Source organism: Quercus suber, unplaced genomic scaffold (genome assembly GCF_002906115.3).
Source record: "Quercus suber isolate HL8 unplaced genomic scaffold, Cork oak 2.0 scaffold_332, whole genome shotgun sequence".
Lineage (NCBI taxonomy): Eukaryota > Viridiplantae > Streptophyta > Magnoliopsida > Fagales > Fagaceae > Quercus > Quercus suber.
Genome location: NW_027069785.1, coordinates 681,985 through 700,526, shown reverse-complemented (window position 1 = coordinate 700,526; position 18,542 = coordinate 681,985). Strand labels below are relative to the sequence as shown.

At 36.2% G+C, this 18,542-nt stretch overlaps 1 protein-coding gene across 1 annotated transcript; it reads left to right on the top strand.

Moving 5' to 3' along the window:
* The first annotated feature begins 3,336 nt into the window (after positions 1-3,336).
* Positions 3,337-4,328, top strand: LOC112035994 (olee1-like protein). The gene is made up of 2 exons (XM_024068809.2): positions 3,337-3,528; positions 3,735-4,328. The coding sequence occupies exons 1-2, from the start codon at positions 3,375-3,377 to the stop codon at positions 4,076-4,078; spliced, it is 498 nt and encodes a 165-aa protein (XP_023924577.1). The 5' UTR covers positions 3,337-3,374; the 3' UTR covers positions 4,079-4,328.
* The last annotated feature ends 14,214 nt before the right edge of the window (positions 4,329-18,542 follow it).

Genomic DNA, 18,542 nt, shown 5'->3' with positions numbered 1-18,542 from the left:
CTGGGGTTGGCTCGGGCCCGTCGCAATACCAATGAATGGTGTTGAGGCTGACGAGCTTAGCCCAGGTCCGTTCCTCGGGTTTTGTCTTTGCAAAAATTTTCTCAAGGAAGCTGAATTCCTCGAGAGTGATTTGTGGATGCCGTTGAACTGTGCCAAAGAAGACGGATGTTAAAAAATGCAATAAATATTAAATAAACTGCACTTAATCGTTTCTATACGACGGGCCATACTAGATGGGTTTAAAACGCCCCAAACTGTGTCGACGGGCATGAAGTTCGTCTCCCCTGGATGACATATCCAACCGTCTCCTTCGACGAAGAAATAGTGGCTCTTCCAGTCTCTGTTTGAGTCTGGGGTTTCAAATATAACTTTTAGGACGGGGCTCATAGGGACAAAGCTATACATGCCCCTTGATTTATCTATCTCGTCTGGACGGTAGCAGTGGAGGAACTCCCTTATCGTAAGCCTTCTCCTACCGTCCGACATAGCTCCATACAGAACCTCTATTGCTATAAAAACCCTCTAGGCGTTAGGAGATACCTGGTTGACGGATATACCTAGGTATTTAAGGAGTTCACGATGCAGTGAATTTAGAGGAAATCTTAGGCCGGCCTTGAGCACCTGTTCGTACACCCCTACGCCGTCCACTCCTTTATAATAGCATTTTTCTGACATATAGGGTAGATGGAGTGGGATGTGATTTGGGATTTGGTAACGGGCCCTAAGGGTATTAAAGTGAGGTTCTTTAATGGTGGATGTAAAGGCATGTACCGTCCACTCTGGAAGTATGATGAACTCTCTAAGTCCATCAGCTCCCACGACGGATCTAACTATCGGCTCTTCATCGTCAGCTGAACCCTTTTGTATTTCAATCATCTCCAGGCCCTCATTTGTTGAGGATGGGGAGGATGAAGATGGACTACTCTCCTTGCTCGGAGCGTCTTGGTCTTTGGGACCTGACGGGTATACCTCTTCGTAGTCCGCCCCGTCACGGACGACCAACTGATTACTCGACGCACTAGACATGGCCTACATGTAATGACAAAACCTAAGACTCTGACGGGTTTGGAAAGAACGACGGGGGCATAAAGTCTAAAAAAGAGAGAATTAAAAAGTAAATGAAAATTAAAAGAGGACGGATAGAAGATTGCTTAGCAAAAAATTTGGAATGAGCAAGATGTTGCAGACGACGGGTATAAGAGTGAACAGAGTATTCTCTGGCAGGTATGACGGACTCGCTCTGACAATTTTTTCCAGTAACAAGTGGAAAAATGAGGGGCGGAGGGATCGATATTTATAGAGGGTGTGCATGGAAGACGAAGCAACACCTCGTTCTAAAACAACGACCATTGAAGGGGTGACACTTGGCACGACTCATAAATGTGTTACTTCTAATCTGACAGTGTACGGAGATAAGTTCAAGGTTCTAGGTATCATAGTCACATGATCGAGGTTTCAAAACCGTCACCCCACAGGTCTGTTCGCTTAGTTATGACGGACCCATCGGGTGAGGGGGCAACTGAAAGGGAAGAAATATGGGCTAGGATACCTAGTGTGACTGGACGGGCTAATTATGGTTCGCGGGCTGAAAAAGAGAAGAGCTTGTTATGTGCAAGGCCTGACGTGGACGGACTCGGAATGGACGGATGGCATAGGGATGGGCTGATCAGCCATGGGCCTGCTGGACCTCTTAATGGGAATACCTGTGGCCCATTCTCGAAAAGCCTTAAATAGAATCCTAGTGCAAAGTGGGTTCTAGAATTTACGTATATTGGTGAAGATCTTCCCTGTAAGGGGAAGACTTGTCTACCACGTTTCGGACTCTAAAAGATGATTTCTACAAGGAAAGAACTTCGACTCTAAGCAAAAGAGGGAAAACTTTCGACTACTATAAAAGCCCCAATACCTTCACTAATCAAGGTAAGCATTATTTACCCTCTCTAACACTCTAGAGTTGTGAGAATATTTTTGACTTAACCTTCGGAGGGTATTTGGATGGCACCACACCGGTGCTCTCTGTTAGGTTTTCTTCTTTGTATTGTGTAGGTTCACGTTCGAGTGCGTAGGCATCGTGCGGCTCACTGGTATCATCAATACTTAACATAAACAGGAAAAATTATCACCGTTTATGGCAAAAGATGTAACCAAAACCATTTGCCTGAGATTGAGCACCAAAAAATTCAAGAAGTTAAAATAAATCCATATAACTTGAAGAAACAAGTTTAATTAAAAACAAATCCAAAAGATAGGCAGGGATTGTCACTCCCTCAATCTAGACTCCGATTGGTAGGGGTACTCTCTTCCTCAATTCTGTAGCTTAGCAAACTAAAAACTGTATTTTATTGAGTTTTGGGTCCAAATAATTTGAGGTGGGTATGTAATATTCGTTTTAGTCCAATAACAGGAATTTTGTACATTATTAGAGTGTATTATATTGTTGTTGTGGGAAAATTATTGTGGGCCGTGTGGCATTGCCCTAACCTTTTCCTTTCTCAATCTTTGGCCTAAGATCAAGTGACACATGTTACCTTTTCTTCTTCTTTTATTTTATTTATTTTATTTTTTATTTTTTATTTTATCAGCCAATGGAAACTGCTTTTAGTTTCTGAAAAGTGCACCTTTAACGCAAAAATGGAGCATGAGGGCTGGGGAAAACTACACACGGCGTATGTTTCACATACACCCTGTTACTAGCTGTAAAAAAGAGGAAATATACACTCATAACAGGGTATACTTATTTAAGAACTGAAGATTTGCCGTGGAATTAGGGCAGAGAAAAAGAGGGTAGTTTTTGGGTTGTTTCCGCTTTGACAGAATTCAGTTATTTTAGACCCGTCTGACATTTTTTTTGTTTGTTTTTGTTTTTGTTTATTTTTTTTTTGTTTGTGTGATGATTCCTTTGACAGAATTAATGCACATAAATTTGTGTTTTTCTTTTTTTAAAATATTAATTTATAGTTACCAGGCAGTGATATGGCAGAATCCTAATCATTTAATTATTATGGCAGAATCCTAATCATTTAATTATTAAAGAAATGTGAAAATTTTTAAGAACTCCACGTTAAGAAATCTAAAAAATCTTGATCCCTATCCTTAGGAATTATTATTAACGCTCAATATTTAATTGATTTTTTTTTTTAAAAATGGAGAAACTTATTATTCATGACAAAGAGAGATTCAAGGAACATAAGAGCGGGTCAAATAATTTCTCAACCGCATGCAACTGAAGGGAAAAATGACAACCTCACAAAATATTACAGCTAACACAGAGTTCTTAACAAACCCCAAAAATAACTTCACCTCTCCCTTTTCTTTGTACTTATTTCTCAGAATTAAAATCCCCATCCAAAGAAGAAAAAAAGACAAGCAGAAAAATGGCAAAGTCTATCATCTCCCTTGCATCTGCCCTTTGCTTCTTGGCCCTCCTTGGCTTTGCTCACTGCGATAGCCTTTTCTCGGTTGAGGGCAAGGTTTACTGTGACACTTGCCGTATCCAGTTTGTAACAAGGGTCAGCGAGTACATGAAAGGTAATTACTTAACAATTCAATTTCATTGTCACTTTCTTAACACATTCATATAACAAAGTAGCAACATTTTTTCGTTTATTACCACAAAAAATGCTGCTTATTATATTGTTGACGTAACACCAATTATATTAATTGTCGCGTTAGTGAATTATTGACTTGTGTGACAATGTTAGGATGAAATTAACTATGCGTTGTTGTTGGTGTAGATGCAACGGTGGGCATAGAGTGCAGGGACCGTGAAAGCGGTAGCATAACACACAGCGGCACAGCTGTGACCGACGCGTCGGGAAGCTACAAACTAGCAGTCGAAGAAGAGCACGAGGAAGACATTTGCGCAGTATCCCTGATTAAGAGTGCCAACGCTGACTGCAGCGAGGTGAGCAAGGATCCATTCCTCAAGAAGAGTGCTAGGGTCAGCCTCACAAGCAACAATGGCATTTCAAGCCCAGTTCGCCTTGCCAATCCTCTTGGTTTCATGAAGAAGGAAGCTCTTCCCCAATGTGCTGAGGTCCTTAAAGAGCTTGGGCTCACTGCTTCTGACATCCTATAAACAAAATTAATTTGACGATGGGGAATATCCCTTCAATTTGTTATACCAATTGATTAAATAAGCAGTGTTTTTTTCTTTTTGGTTTTTAAAAAGTACTGTGAGAATCATATGTATGTGGGGGGGTTTTATAGTCTAACTCCCTACCTTTAATTGTACTGTGGGCTAACAGCCTAATATTCCTTTGATTGTAGTTTGTGGGGTTTGAATGATTAATCTATATTTATTTGGTTTATGCCATCCATGGCGTGTATTGTGAGTATACCAGCTTGATATCTGAAAGTAATGCACAAGGGATTCTAATTTGTTCGTGGTTGTTAGTCTCATTGTTGCTCTTTATTCAAATTATAATTCATAGTGTAGAAAATCTTTTTTTTTTTTTTTTTCTCTTAAAAACATGGCAAATTTCATTGAGTGGAATCAACAAAGAAAAGAAAAACGAGTCAACATATCTTAATGTGTATTTATATATGACAATTCTAGAGATCAAACCGAGCCCAATGATGACTTTTTAAATGAATTCCAGTATGTCTATATATCAAATACAAGGAAGTAGAAATAAACAATATTTTGTAAATTAAAAGATATCCATGGGGACTCGTAAGACACAAATTTAATATCCTTTCAAAAGTAAGAATAGGTCAAGCACCAGAAACGTAACTCTCCTTTTAAGGTAAGAGAACGGATCAACTTAGAACAAAGCAAGCTTGTGATGCAACTAAGGCAAGAGTGTGAAGTAGCTTTTTTTTCCAAACCCAAGGATCTAAGTTCTCTGGAAATAAAATATCTTTTAGATTTTTATTTATATATTTTTATTAGGGTTTCTTTCTAGTTTTCTTGTCTTGATGGGAAAGATAGGGATATAACTTCTTCAAATGCCATTAGTTGAAACACATTTCTCTTTTATAAACTACATTGAGGTTATGAATTTGTTTAGAATAATATTTCAATTACCATATTTTTTTTTTTTTGGTTCCATTTAGTAAAAATCCTATTTGTTGACTTTGCTATAGAAAAAGAATTCCAGGTTAGAATCACTTTTTTTTCCCTGCAAGAGGAATGGAATCACTAATTTTTAAAAGTTTAGATTATGATTTTTTATTTATTTTACTTTTATGGAATAAGACAATAATCAATCAATCAATATATATGTATAGCCAAGGGATTGTAGATGAATTATCACTTTTCTACGCGCACAAAGTGTTGAGGGTTCACGGGGAGGAAATGGTTTGAGTTGCAGGATTAGTAGCATATAGTATATTATATATATATATATATATGAGAGTTGAATTCAAGTTACACTTGGTGTAACTCTAAGCAATGTTACATCACCTAATAACTTGTTATGGAATTCATATTTTGAAAAGAGAGGTGCTACGTCTACAACATTTTCACAACAAATCATAGGTAGTTAGCTATTATTGGTTCAAATTTGAACCTAATACTAAGATTACTTTTTTGCCCTAACAATAACAGCCAATAACAACTTGTCACTTAGGGTTTGTTGTGGAAATATCATTTCTCTTTTGAAAATCCCACTATTGAATTACATGTTTATATGTTTTTAACATTCTTACCAATTTTAGTATATTATTTCGATCCATAAACTCATATTTTATGCATTATTTAAACATATAAAATTTGAATTTAAATAATTGATTAATGACATGACTTCAGAATGATAATATATATATATATATATATATAAAAATCCAACTTGATAGATCGAGAATGTATCGAAAACAAAATCTCGATAGATTGAGAGGTATCGAGGCGACATCGACGACAAAAAGATCTCGATAGATCGAGGAGGTATCGAGTATCTATCAAGCAGATAGAGACTCCAAAGAATTGGCTTGATGGATCAAGCTATCTATCGAGAGGTATCAAAAACAAACCCAGAAATCTCAATAGAAAAGGCATGTATCGAGGTGCTATCAAGGAGGTATCGAGCATCTATCGAGAAGCCTAAACCAAGGTTTTCAAAGAGGAGAAATAACACATGATGAATGCAATCAAGATAGACACCATAACAAGTAACCACGAAGCATGTTAAGCACTCAACACATTAACAACTCTAAATCAAAGACACATTAAACAAGTCTAGATGCAAAACATTCCTAGATCAAAAACACACTAAACAAGTCTAACCAATTTTATTTAAAAAACAAGTTTAGACAGTTTAGAGAGCATATACTATCACATGTATTTCTTGTGATGGCCAAAACACATTGTATTTGTACCATAGTATTAAGAGTAGCAAAGAGTATGCGTTCTGTGTGTGAAACTTTTGCAATAGAGCATAAGTAAATCATTATATGAAGAGTAACGATATAAGAAGATTGAATACATCCACACACAATCATAACTGTTTGATGGAGACTATCACCTTCACGGTACTTCATATAACTCTCACATCTCCTAGAAATACGCTTGCAACCATATTTGAAAGCATTTTGATTCTTTTTGCTTTACATATTCTTTCAATATTTTTCCTTTTAAAAATAAAGTGACATAACATGCACGGATAAATTAGAGAGAAAAGAATTACCCAATTATGAAAGCCAAACATCTTGTTTTTGCTGTGCAAGTGCTATACCTTACCGAGCATGGCTTTTATGAATTGTACACAAATGTTGTATGATTGACGAGTTTTAGTGGGAGATGATTATTTATACATTTTTCTTCAAATTTTTTTAGTCCTTCCTGTCAAAAAGAGTGATTAAGATATGAATGATAAAAGATCAACCAATCATACAAACCACATAAATGAGCCACAAAGCTTAAATTGCTTAGTTGTGCATGAAAATGCTCATCTAAGCTACAAGTGATATGAAGTTGAGAAACTTTCTTTCAAAGGCCATCCAAAGTTACACACATACCAGTATGCACAAACACACACTGTTTTTGTATTTTTCAAAAATTCATTTTTTTTATTAAAAAAAAAACTTAAAAACAAAGCATAAAACAAACAAACAAAAAAACAAACAAAGCATTAAAAACTAGACTGACGCAAACCATAACACCAACCACGCATAAGATTAAGAAAGTGAAGGAATTATTTGAAATCTTTTTCCTTCCAGATGGGAGACCTGGATGGAGAACCTTTCTTTTGCATGAAATTTTGTTCAAATGGATAAGGAGGAGAGTTGAATCCATTGAAATTAGAAAGTAGCATGATAGCCTTAAGAAGTTCTCCAAGAGTAGCTAAAGAAAGTTGAAGTAGATTTTGGCTCTCAAAAGATGACACACTATTGCTTTGTTGAGTGGCTAACCACTTATAGCAATTTGGACAAGTGTGCCCAGATGCTCCACAGTAAGGGCAGAAGTGAGGCTTCTTTGGTTGAGACTTCTTGTTGGTGGAGTGATGATTATTCTTCTTAGTCCCTTTCTTACCAACCTTAGGGGTGCTCCTAGAATAGATTTTCCCTTATCATTTTTATCCTCACTCACATTTTCAGTCTTAGGTTTAGTTACCTCACAGTTATCATTATTAGCAAGGGGAATAAAGATGACTCTATTTAAAGCATTAGAAGAGGTACTACAAAAAGAGAGAGAATGATCATACCCGAGACTTGTTTTGTCAGATGCAGAATTCTGGAAGTTAAGCATTTCATCCGATTTGGCACTTGAAATCCTTTCCAATTGTGCTCTTTCCTAAAACAGTTTGGCATCCAGTTTTTTGGTCTTTTCAGTAAGAAAGTTGTTTACAAACCTTAGTGTTCCGATGGTTTGATTAGCCTTATCAACCTTGGTGGAGAGTTCTTCTAATTTCAACTCCAATTCACTAACCTGTAAAGCTTACTTGTAAAGATTTCTCGTAGCTAACCTGTAAAGCTTCTCATGCTTCTCGGAGACCTTGTACAACTTAGAAAAGGTAGTGTGGATGTCATCTTGTTCATCCATCTTCTCAAAATTTGATTCCATTAGCTCTTCTTCCTCATCAATCAGTTCTATTGCTTCTTTAGGGGATTCAACGATAGCTGGGAAAGCACTATCCCTTCTTGATCAATATCAGTAGAATCTACTTCTGGTTTGTATTACTTAAAATGGCAGCAAGGCTTTGCTCTTGCCAATGGATTTGAGGTATGTGGGACATTCTTGCTTCATGTGTCCAAATCCTTGACATCCGTAGCACTTTGGCCCAGCTAGAACATTGTTGCTTTGACAAGCATCCTTGAATCCTCTCTTGCCTTTGTCTTAGGACTAGAACTGAGAGCATCCAGACTGTTTGCGATCATTGTCACTTATTTTGACGATCACATTCTTGATGAACTTCTTGAATTGTCTGGTGATATATGATTTGAACTTAATATCCTTATCTTCAGATGACTCATTGTTATCATCATTCTTAACCTTCAAAGCCATGTTCTTGCTTTTGCTACCCTTGCCAACCCTTGCTAAACCTAGTTCATAAGTTTGCAAATTCCTAATCTGTTCTGTCAAAGGAATAGAGTCAAGATCATTTGATTATTCTATAGCAGTGATTTTGGCATGGAATCTTTTCGAAAGAGACCTGAGAATCTTTCTGACAATCTTGGGCTCTAGAATCTGTTTTCCAAGATTGAAGGCTGAATTTACTATGTCCTCGAGCTTGGCATAGAATTCATCGAATGACTCATCCTCATCCTCATCCATCTTTATTTCCTTAAAGCTAGTAGTGAGCCTTTGGAACTTGGAGTTTTTAATAGCTTTTGTGCCCTTGTAGGTATTCTGAAGAATAGTCCATGCTTCCTTTGCATTGTTAGTGGAAGAGATCTTCTTGAATTCTTCATTGGTCACAGCGCTAAATAGAGCATTTAGTGCTCTACCGTTAAAATTTGCAGCTTTGATCTTAGTATCATCCCACGATGCTAGTGGCTCTTTAGGTTTCTTTTAACCTGCTTCAACTGCAAGCCATACTTTTTCATCTAAAGACTACAAAAAGGCTCTTATGCGCACTTTCTAGTATGCATAGTTAGTACCATCAAATGAAGGAGGAATAATCAGGGATTGCCCATGAGCCATAACAATAGGGGTCAATGGATCACACAGCAACAATTAAAACCTAATCAAAGTGTGCCTGCTCTAATACCACGTGTTAGGTTAAGATAGCTTGACTCCGTTTAATTAATTCAATTACCCAAGTTGATTAATTAGGTTAAATTACATGCAAATTGTGGAAGCATCAAAAAATCACCAAATAAACTAAATGTAGTAGAAATTAAATTGACACGATGATTTGTTGACAAATGGGGAAAACCTCTCACAAGGAAAAAACTCTACCAAGTGATTTTAAGGTCACCACTCCCAAGAATCCACTAATCAATAATCAAGCAGTTACAAGTATAAAGAATCTTACCACTACCCTGACCTATCCTAAAATACCAACCTATAAACCTTCGTTTCAATACCCAATTGAACTTGATCTTATAGTGGCCTTCTTTCACTTGATGCACAAATCTCAAATCTGTGACTAACCCTTCATATGGATGCTAGTACGTGACTAACTCCAGTAACTTGAATGATGTTATTGGCTACAAAGTTCTTTACTTCATTAATAGTGAAGATCAGGAAGTACTTGGTTACAAAACCTATGGCATACAAACGTAATAGCTTCTCACAAAGAAAATAAATCTCTAGGTCTTTGTATCCATGTGAGACGGCTTTTAAATAAGCCTTATATACGTCTAGGGTTGGGAGAAAAGAAACCCTAGACAAACATAAGAGTTTGGCCAAATTTTAAACCTGGAAATTTTGAAATCGTAATTCTTGATAGATCAAGTTGGTGTCAAGCCATCTATCGACTTCACATTAAGTCCCGATAGTAGGCATCTGTCGAGCTATCTGTTGAGACTTAATAAACCGCTTTTCTTTACTTGTTTCTTGAACCAATCTTCATGTCTTTTAATACGAACACTTGACATGCTTTAACAACATATTTCTTGATGTATTAAATTCATCTTAGATCTACCCAATTACAAGTAAAGTGTATTTTGTTAAAGGATTTAGCCAATAACATAAAATATGACCCTAACACATGATATAATAACAATAATAGACTTCAATATTATGTAAATAGTATGTAATTTGTACTTTCTTTTTTGGATATCAAAATAATATTATTTAAAACATAATGGGTGTACAAGAGATTATACCAATAGGGATACATCATATTTAAAATATATTTCTTATTTTCCAATTTTATTTAAGTAAAATTTATGCATATGCACAATCCTAGATTGAATAGTTATGATTAATTTGTACTCAGTTAACTTTTACCAATGAAAAAAAAAAAAACAAAACCAAAAATGTAAATATTTTTCATTTTGAATGAAATTTTTTTAATTTAGGTTCTTAAAAAAGTAGTAGTTTTATTTTTATTATTTTATAGTTAATATTAGGAGGATTTGAACCGTGATTCTCTTAATAAATGACAGCATGTTATGTCATTGAGCTACAAAATAATTGATAAAGGACAATAGTTAATGCAACAAACCATTTTGGTACTTGAAATCTATTAGGACATATGTGATCAATGTTAGGAAGATATGTCACTATTTTATGTAATTGGCTAATCCTTTGACAAAACGCACTTTACTTGTAATTTGGTAGATCTAAGATGTGTTTAATACTTCAAGAAATCTTGTTTCAAGTTCAAGTGTTAAAGCCATGCAAGTCTATCCAAGAATCAAGTTAGAAAGTTTTGTTCATTAAAGCTCGACAGCTAGCATCTATCGAGATTTAAAGAGAGTTGTTTCAGCCCGAGGCTCTACAACTTCTCGATAGATAGGGTATCTATCGAGGTTTATGAAGTTCAGTTTTCCAGGACTGTTTTTCATCCAATCCATGAGTATGTGTTTAGACTTTCTTTTCTCACAATCCTAAACATATTTAAGGATTATTTTAAGGGCCGTCAAGGGTTACAAAAGTTGCGCGAGTGTGAAGAAAAGTCTTGTTGATGCAAATTGTGACTAAAGATAGAATTTGCCCTAATTCTTCTTTCTCTTGAAGAAGCTATTATGTTTGTACACCGTAGGATTCTATGACAAAGCAACTTCATCATCTTCATCATCTGGATGAATTGAAGAACTTTGCAACCAACATTTTTCTTAAATTGGTGATCAAGTCGTATACTGGGATCCGCGCAATTAGTTAGTTACGTATTGGGAGCCGTGTATTGAAAATGAGAGATTGTCACTACAAAACAAGTCCAATTGGGTATTGGGATAAGGGTTCAACTGTAGGTTGGTATAAGGTACTGGGATTCCTTTACTTGTAATTGCTTGTTGTGATAATAGTGGATTCTCGAGAGTGGTGACCTTAAAATCACATGGTGGAGTTTTTGCCGTATCCATTTGTAAACAAATCACTGTGTCAATTTAATTTCCACTGCATACTTAGTTATTTGGTGATTTGTTTGTGCTACCATGCGTTTTGCATGTTAATTTGATTAATTAATAAACTTGGCTAATTAATCAATTAATTCATCACAAAGGGTTAATATGTTTTTGGCCTATCAAATGGTATTAGAGTAGGTACACTCTAATTAGAGTTAATCTTTGTTGTGTGATCCATTGACCCCTGTTTGTCATGGATAAATGACAGTCTCTTATTATACCTATTTTATTTTATGGCACTAACTATGCATACTGGAAAGTATGCATGAGAGCTGTGAGAAAGTGTGGCAAGATGTGGAGATAGGCTAGACCAAGCCTACAGAAGCGATGGCCAATTGGGATGATGCTAAGATCAAGGTAGCTAACTTCAACAGCAGGGCATTAAATGCTCTATTCAGTGCAGTCACTAAGAAAGCATGGACCATCCTTTAGAAAACCTATGAATGAACCAAGGCTGTTAAGGACTTAAAGCTTTAGAGGCTTACTACTAGATTTGAAGAGATCAAGATGGAGAAGGATGAGTCATTTGATGAGTTCTATGCTAAGCTCAAGGACATAGTAAACTCAGCATTTAATCTTGGAGAAACCATTCCTGAACCTAAGATTGTGAGAAAGGTGCTCAGATCTCTGCCTGAAAGATTCCATGCCAAGATCACCGCGATTGAGGAATCAAAGGATATTATTGACAAAATCCTTTGACAGAGTTAATTAGCAATCTACAGACCTATGAGTTGGGTTTGACAAGGATTGGAAAATCGAGTAAGAGCAAGATCATGGCATTAAAGGCCAAAAGCAGTGATACTGATGAGTTTTCTAATGATGAAGATTCTAAGATGAAGTCCTACATCACCAGGCAATTCAATAAGTTTATGAAGAATGCAAATGCAAAGGGCTTCGACAAGGATTGTAGGCAATCTAGTTCCTCTCAATTCAAGAGCCAAGACAAGGGGAAGAAGGATGCTGGGGATGGCGTCAATACACTGTTCTCTCAGGACCAAAGTGCTTTGGGTGCCAAGGTTTTAGTCATATGAAACAAGAATGCCCTACATATCTCAAGACCATTGGGAAGAGCAAGGCACTTGCAGCTACGTTGAGTGACACTAAGTCAGAGGATGACTCCGATAATGAGGATGTTAGAATCCTAAATGCCTTCACTGCCACTACAAATCCTATTGAAGGGATTGTTGAAGATGTGGATGAAGAAGAGGAATTGGTGGAGTCCAAGTTTGAGAAGATGGATGAACAAGATGACATCCACACAGCCTACACAAAGTTATACAAGGTCTCAATAAAGCATGAGAAGTTGTACAGGTTGACCACCAAGAAGCTTAGTAATATGGAGCTTGAACGAGAGGAACTCTTCATAAAGTTTGATGAAGCCAATCAAACTATTGAAGCATTAAGGTTTGAAAACAATTTCATGGCTGAGAGGACCAAGAAGCTTAAAGAGGAGCTATTCCAAGTTAGAGCTTAGTTGGAGAAGACTTCATGTGCAAAGCTTGATGAGATGCTCAGTCTTTAGAAATCTGCTTCCGATCAAACCGATTTAGGGTATGATTTCTCATCTCCTAGTATTGTTTCTACTAGTGCTACTGTTTTTGTTTCTCCTGCTAATAATGTTGAAATTGAGAATAATGAAGTTAAAAATGAATTAGCTAGTGAGAACATAGATAAGGGTAAGTCTATCTTAGGAGAATCCACTGAAATTGCTAAGAATGAGACTAAAAACCCTAGGGCTAAAAAGGAAAACTCTCAAAAGCCAAAATAGAAAAAGTAGCATTTTTGTCACCACTGTGGCGCAGCTAGACATACTTGGTGTAATTGCTACAAGTGGCTAGCCAATTAAAAGAGTAACAACATGATCGCGTCGGGAGATCAAAATCAGCTTACATCCTCTCTTGCTCCTCTTGGAGATCTTCTCAAAGCCCTCATGTTTCTTTCGAATTTAAACAGTTTTAACTCTTCCCCCTCACCGCCGGATTAAGGGTTTGCTAGACGGAAAGGTTTTTCCAAGGTGTGAAAGGAAAACGGCTCCAAGTGATTCTGTCACTTGTTATCTCTCTATCCCTTTTTTGTTTGTTTGTTTGTTTTTTTTTTATTTTTTTGTGCATTACTTGTGTGTTTTGCTTTATTGTTTTGAGTCAGTATAGTTTTATGCATTGCTTTGTTTAATTTGTTTTTATTTTTTTTTCTTTTTAGTTTTGGTTTATTTTGTTTTTCATATAAAAATTAAAAAATTGAAAAATAAAAAAATATTGTGTATTTCTATACATTGGTACTTGTGTACCTTGGATGGCCATTGAAACAAAGTTTTCTAAACTTTGTATCTCTTGTAACTTAGATGAGCATTTCTATGCACAACTAAGCAAGTGAGCTTTGTGGCTCTTATTTGTGATAAGTAAGATTAAGTAATCTCTTGTACTTAACACTTCTATCACTCTTTTTGACGGGAATGACTAGAAAATCCTAAGAGAAAGGCATAAATAATCATCTCACCATTGTTGCCCGCCAATCATGAAATGACATCTGCATGCTTCGGCATAGCAAAAGTGCAATATCAAATGCTTAACATCATTGGGTATTTCTTTCCTCTCTCTTATATGCCCATACATGATTTGCTTAAATATATATATATATATATATGCAAAGAAAAATAAAAAAGCAAAAAAAAAAATAAATATGCTTTATATAAGATTACAAGCGTGTATTCAAGGAGATGTGGGAGTTATAGGATGTACCTCGAAGGTGATAGTCCCCATCAAATAGTTATGATTGTGTGTGAGTTAAAATTATTTTCTCATTTCTCAAATTGTCATAACATGTATACATTTATGTAATCTTGCAATATTTTTACACACAACACGCAATATTCTTTACTACTCTTGATACATGTGCAGGTACAATGTGATTTGGCCATCACAAGGAATACTTGTGTTTATGTATGCTCACTAAACTATCTTAACTTATTTTTAAAATATAAAATTGGTTAGACTTGTTTAGTGTGTGTGTGTGTGTGTGTTTTGGGATCATTGTGCTTAACATGCTTTTAGTGAGAGATGATTTTGAGAGTTCAAAATGTTGTTTGGAACCTTGGTTAAGTTGCATGTTTGATTGCATTCGTGTCTACATTTTTCTCCTCTTGAAAAACAGTTTTAAAAGCAATCTCGACAGCTCCTCGACACCTGGCTTATCTATTAAGCTCTTTAGCTTCTTTTTATCGAAATCTCGACACCTCTTGATAGCTAGGTCTATTGATTGAGAAACTTTATGTCCTCTCGATAGCTCCTCAAAAAATCCTCGATCTATCGAGCTTCTTTTTGCCTTGGACACCTTCTTGATAGTTGCATTTGTCGAACCCCTTAAAGCTCGACACCTCTCGACATATCCCAATTGGTCAAGAATTACTGAGCTTGTATATAAAGGGTTCTCATGATCTTAGACTCATTTCACTTGATCTCTCTTGACTCTTCACCTCCCTAAACATCTCTCACTCACTCCAAACCTCTTCCTCAAGGATTTTTCGGCCTTAATCAAGTTTTTCTTCACTTGGTAAGTGTCCTAATCCTTCTTTTTCATGCATTTCATCTTTNTCTCTCTCTCTCTCTCTCTCTCTCTCTCTCTCTCTCTCTCTCTCTCTCTCTCTCTCTCTCTCTCTCTCTCTCTCTCTCTCCTATTTGCGTTAGTCTGCTTCTATGGCACTCAAACGAAAATCTACTCCGTCTCAGAACCCTCTTCGTTCCAGGACATCCACTTCATCTGATCCTACCCTTCTTCTGTTTGGTTCCGTGATGAGTAGTCCTGAAAGGACTTCTCGGAGAACTTTTCTCGATGAGGTGTTCATTCGGAACGCCAAGTTATTTTGTCGGACTTCTTCGACACTGACCTACCACTGTCATCTATAGTAGGGGTTGGGAGTCACTATGTGACGTCTTGGTCACTTGTCCATCCGTGTTAATCCAGGAGTTTTACTTCAACATGCATGGATTTGATTATTCAGTACCTCTTTTTGTTACTCGCGTTCAAGGTACGCACATTGTGGTCACACTAGATATTGTATTCGATATGCTCCGTGTCTCGAGGGTAAAGTATCCTGGCTACCCCAGTTGTGAGCGTCTAAAAATTGTGTCCAAAGATGGGCTTATGTCCACTTTTTATAAGAGTCCCTCTGATTGTGGTGAGTGTCAGTTTACTTCATGTTCGACCTTTGCTAAATTGTTCTACATCCTCTTTCTCACTATAACTCTATCACCGAGTCCTCTGCTCAATTTTTTGCTTTCTCTTTTAGAGTATCCCACTATAGATTTTCCCTCTCATTTTATTCTTCCTACCATAGATGTTTATAGGGATACGACGACCTGTGATAAGCTCATCTTCCCTTCTGCTATCCCGAGACTTTTATGCCATTTTTATGTTCCCTTTCTTACTTCCGACCACTTTTCCATTATGAATGCATAAATGCCACTATTGTTAAATGGAGCGAGGAGCAACACACTCGAGCTAGTAAAGTACGACAGCTCCTTCTACTCCTTCAGCTCTATCCACGTCTGCTCCTTCTTCTACGAGTGGTGTGACTTTAGACGCGATCATCGCACAACTTCAGCACATGGATGCTCACCTTGACACTCTCACTAATGAGTCGTGTCAGGTGAACACCTGTGTCGGCCGTATTGCCAGAAGGTAGGCTCGCCTTGGTGGCTTCGTAGAGTCTCCCTCTCCTCCTCCTGAGGCATCCAACGAAGACAAGGCATCCGAGGACGATGACGACTCTGACAATGATAAGGATGATGAGGATAGAGATGCTAGCTCACCTAGCAATGACGAGATGTCTACTTGATACTCTTACCCTTTGTCACTCATGACAAAAAGGGAGATTAGTTTTAGATATAAGAGTAGTCATACTCATAGGGGGAGGGTTAGTATAAGAGATTTTTGTTGGGGGGAGTGTTGATATTGAAGGATGTAGTGAGGGTTTTATGTATCTTTTATCTTCTCTTTCTCTTTTAAATACATTATTCTTGTATGTTGGTCTTGTGACCATTTTGACATACATTGCAGCTATATTTGCTTTATATATTGATTTATGTTTTTCACCTACCCCTTACATGTGTTGTTTCTTTTCTATCTTTATATTCTTATTAATTGTATGCAATCTATTATTTCTGTTTCATTATAAGATGCCTTGATGAGTTTTGTTTAAAGTATTTTAGAAATACAGGTTGTCAAAGTTTACTTACCATAAACTCTCTTATTGCAAAGTTTTTCAAGAGTTTGTGTTAGGATAGATTTTATTGTATTTAACAAGTGAATATGAGTTGAGTGATTTATGACGTCTCTCATATCTCATTTGTTTGTTATGGTTATGTCATGTATTGCCAAATGGGGAGATTGTTAGGACATATGTGATCAATGTTAGGAACATATATCACTATTTTATGTAATTGGCTAATCCTTTGACAAAACGCACTTTATTTGTAACTGAGTAGATCTAGGATGTATTTAAAACTTCAAGAAACCTTGTTTCAAATTCAAGTGTTAAAGCTATGCAAGTCTGTCTAAGAATCAAGCCAGAAAGTGTTGTTCATTAAAGCTCGACAACTAGCATCTATCGAGATTTAAAGAGAGCTTTTTCAGCCTGAGGCTCGATAGCTTCTCGACAGATAGGGTATCTGTCGAGGTTTATGAAGTTCAGTGTTTCAAGACTGTTTTTCATCCAATCCATGAGTATGTGTTTAGTCTTTTCTCATAAACCTTAACATATATAAGGATTATTTTAAGGGCCATCAAAGCTTACACAAGTTGCATGAGGGTGAAGAAAAGTCTTGTTGATGCAAATTATGACTGGAGATAGGATTTGCCCTAGTTCTTCTTTCTCTTGAAGAAGCTGCTGTGTTTGTAGACCGTAGTGTTTTGTGACAAAACAACTTCATGATCTTTATCGTCTGGATGAACTGAAGAACTTTGTAGCCAACATCCTTCTTAAGATGGTGATCAAGTCGTGTACTGAGATCCGCACAATTAGTTAGTCACGTACTAGACGCCGTGCATTGAAAAGAAGAGATTGTCACTACAAAACAAGTCCAATTGGGTATTGGGTTAAGGATACAACTGTAGGTTGGTCAAAGGTATTGTGATTCCATTACTTGTAGCCGCTTGTTGTGATAATAGTGGATTCTCGGGAGTGGTGACCTTAAAATCACTTGGCGGACTTTTTGCCGTATAGGTTTTCCCCATTTATAAATAAATCACCGTGTCAATTTAATTTCCGCTACATACTTATTTATTTTGTGATTTGTTTGTGCTACCACAAGCTTTGCATGTTAATTTGATTAATTAATAAACTTTGCTAATTAATCAATTAATTCATCACCAGGAGTTAATACGTTTTTGGCTAATCAAAATAATTAAATTTCATTGTTAATCATTCGTTAGAATCTGCAAATTAATCATCCGAAATTGTTTCATTATAGTAAGAAAATTAAGTAAATTCACTAAAGTATTTATGAAATTGGATTTTATTTCTAACCTTAAAGGTATAATCAACTTCAATAATAAGTGTTATATTTTTAAAAATAAAAGTGATTAAAATTTAGTTGCTACAGAAATCTATATTAAAAATATACAATATTTAGAGACACAAATTTGAATATATGGCATCCATTTTTTGAGTTTTACATCTTATAGTCATCGAAGAGTATGAGAGCAAGTTAATTTCGCATTAAAAACATGCATGCAGATGAATTGAATATTACCATACCATGAACACAAGCATGCATTTGGTGAAGAATAAAAAAAAATTACAAAGAATTCAATAACAAATTTTGTTTTATTCCGAAATATCCCAGCTACAGTAACAGAACAAATACTATCTACAACAACACTCCAGATCATAGCAGCTTTTAGTAAAATGCTGAACTCAAACAAATCTAAAAATCACTATCCAACATTCCACAATTTCATTTAAATAAAGAAAAAGGGAACATGATAGATTGAAGTAAGTGAAATTCTACTTAGAATAGAACTCCTATAACCTATTTGCCAATAGTATTTCCTCATTTGGCATTAGTTACAATAGCTTGGGAGGCATTTTA

Bases quoted from the DNA above. Each gene is read 5' to 3' on its own strand.
- LOC112035994 (XM_024068809.2), top strand. From the start codon at position 3,375: ATGGCAAAGTCTATCATCTCCCTTGCATCTGCCCTTTGCTTCTTGGCC. The intron at 3,529-3,734 runs GTAATTACTTAA...TTGTTGGTGTAG, and splicing joins GGTCAGCGAGTACATGAAAG to ATGCAACGGTGGGCATAGAG.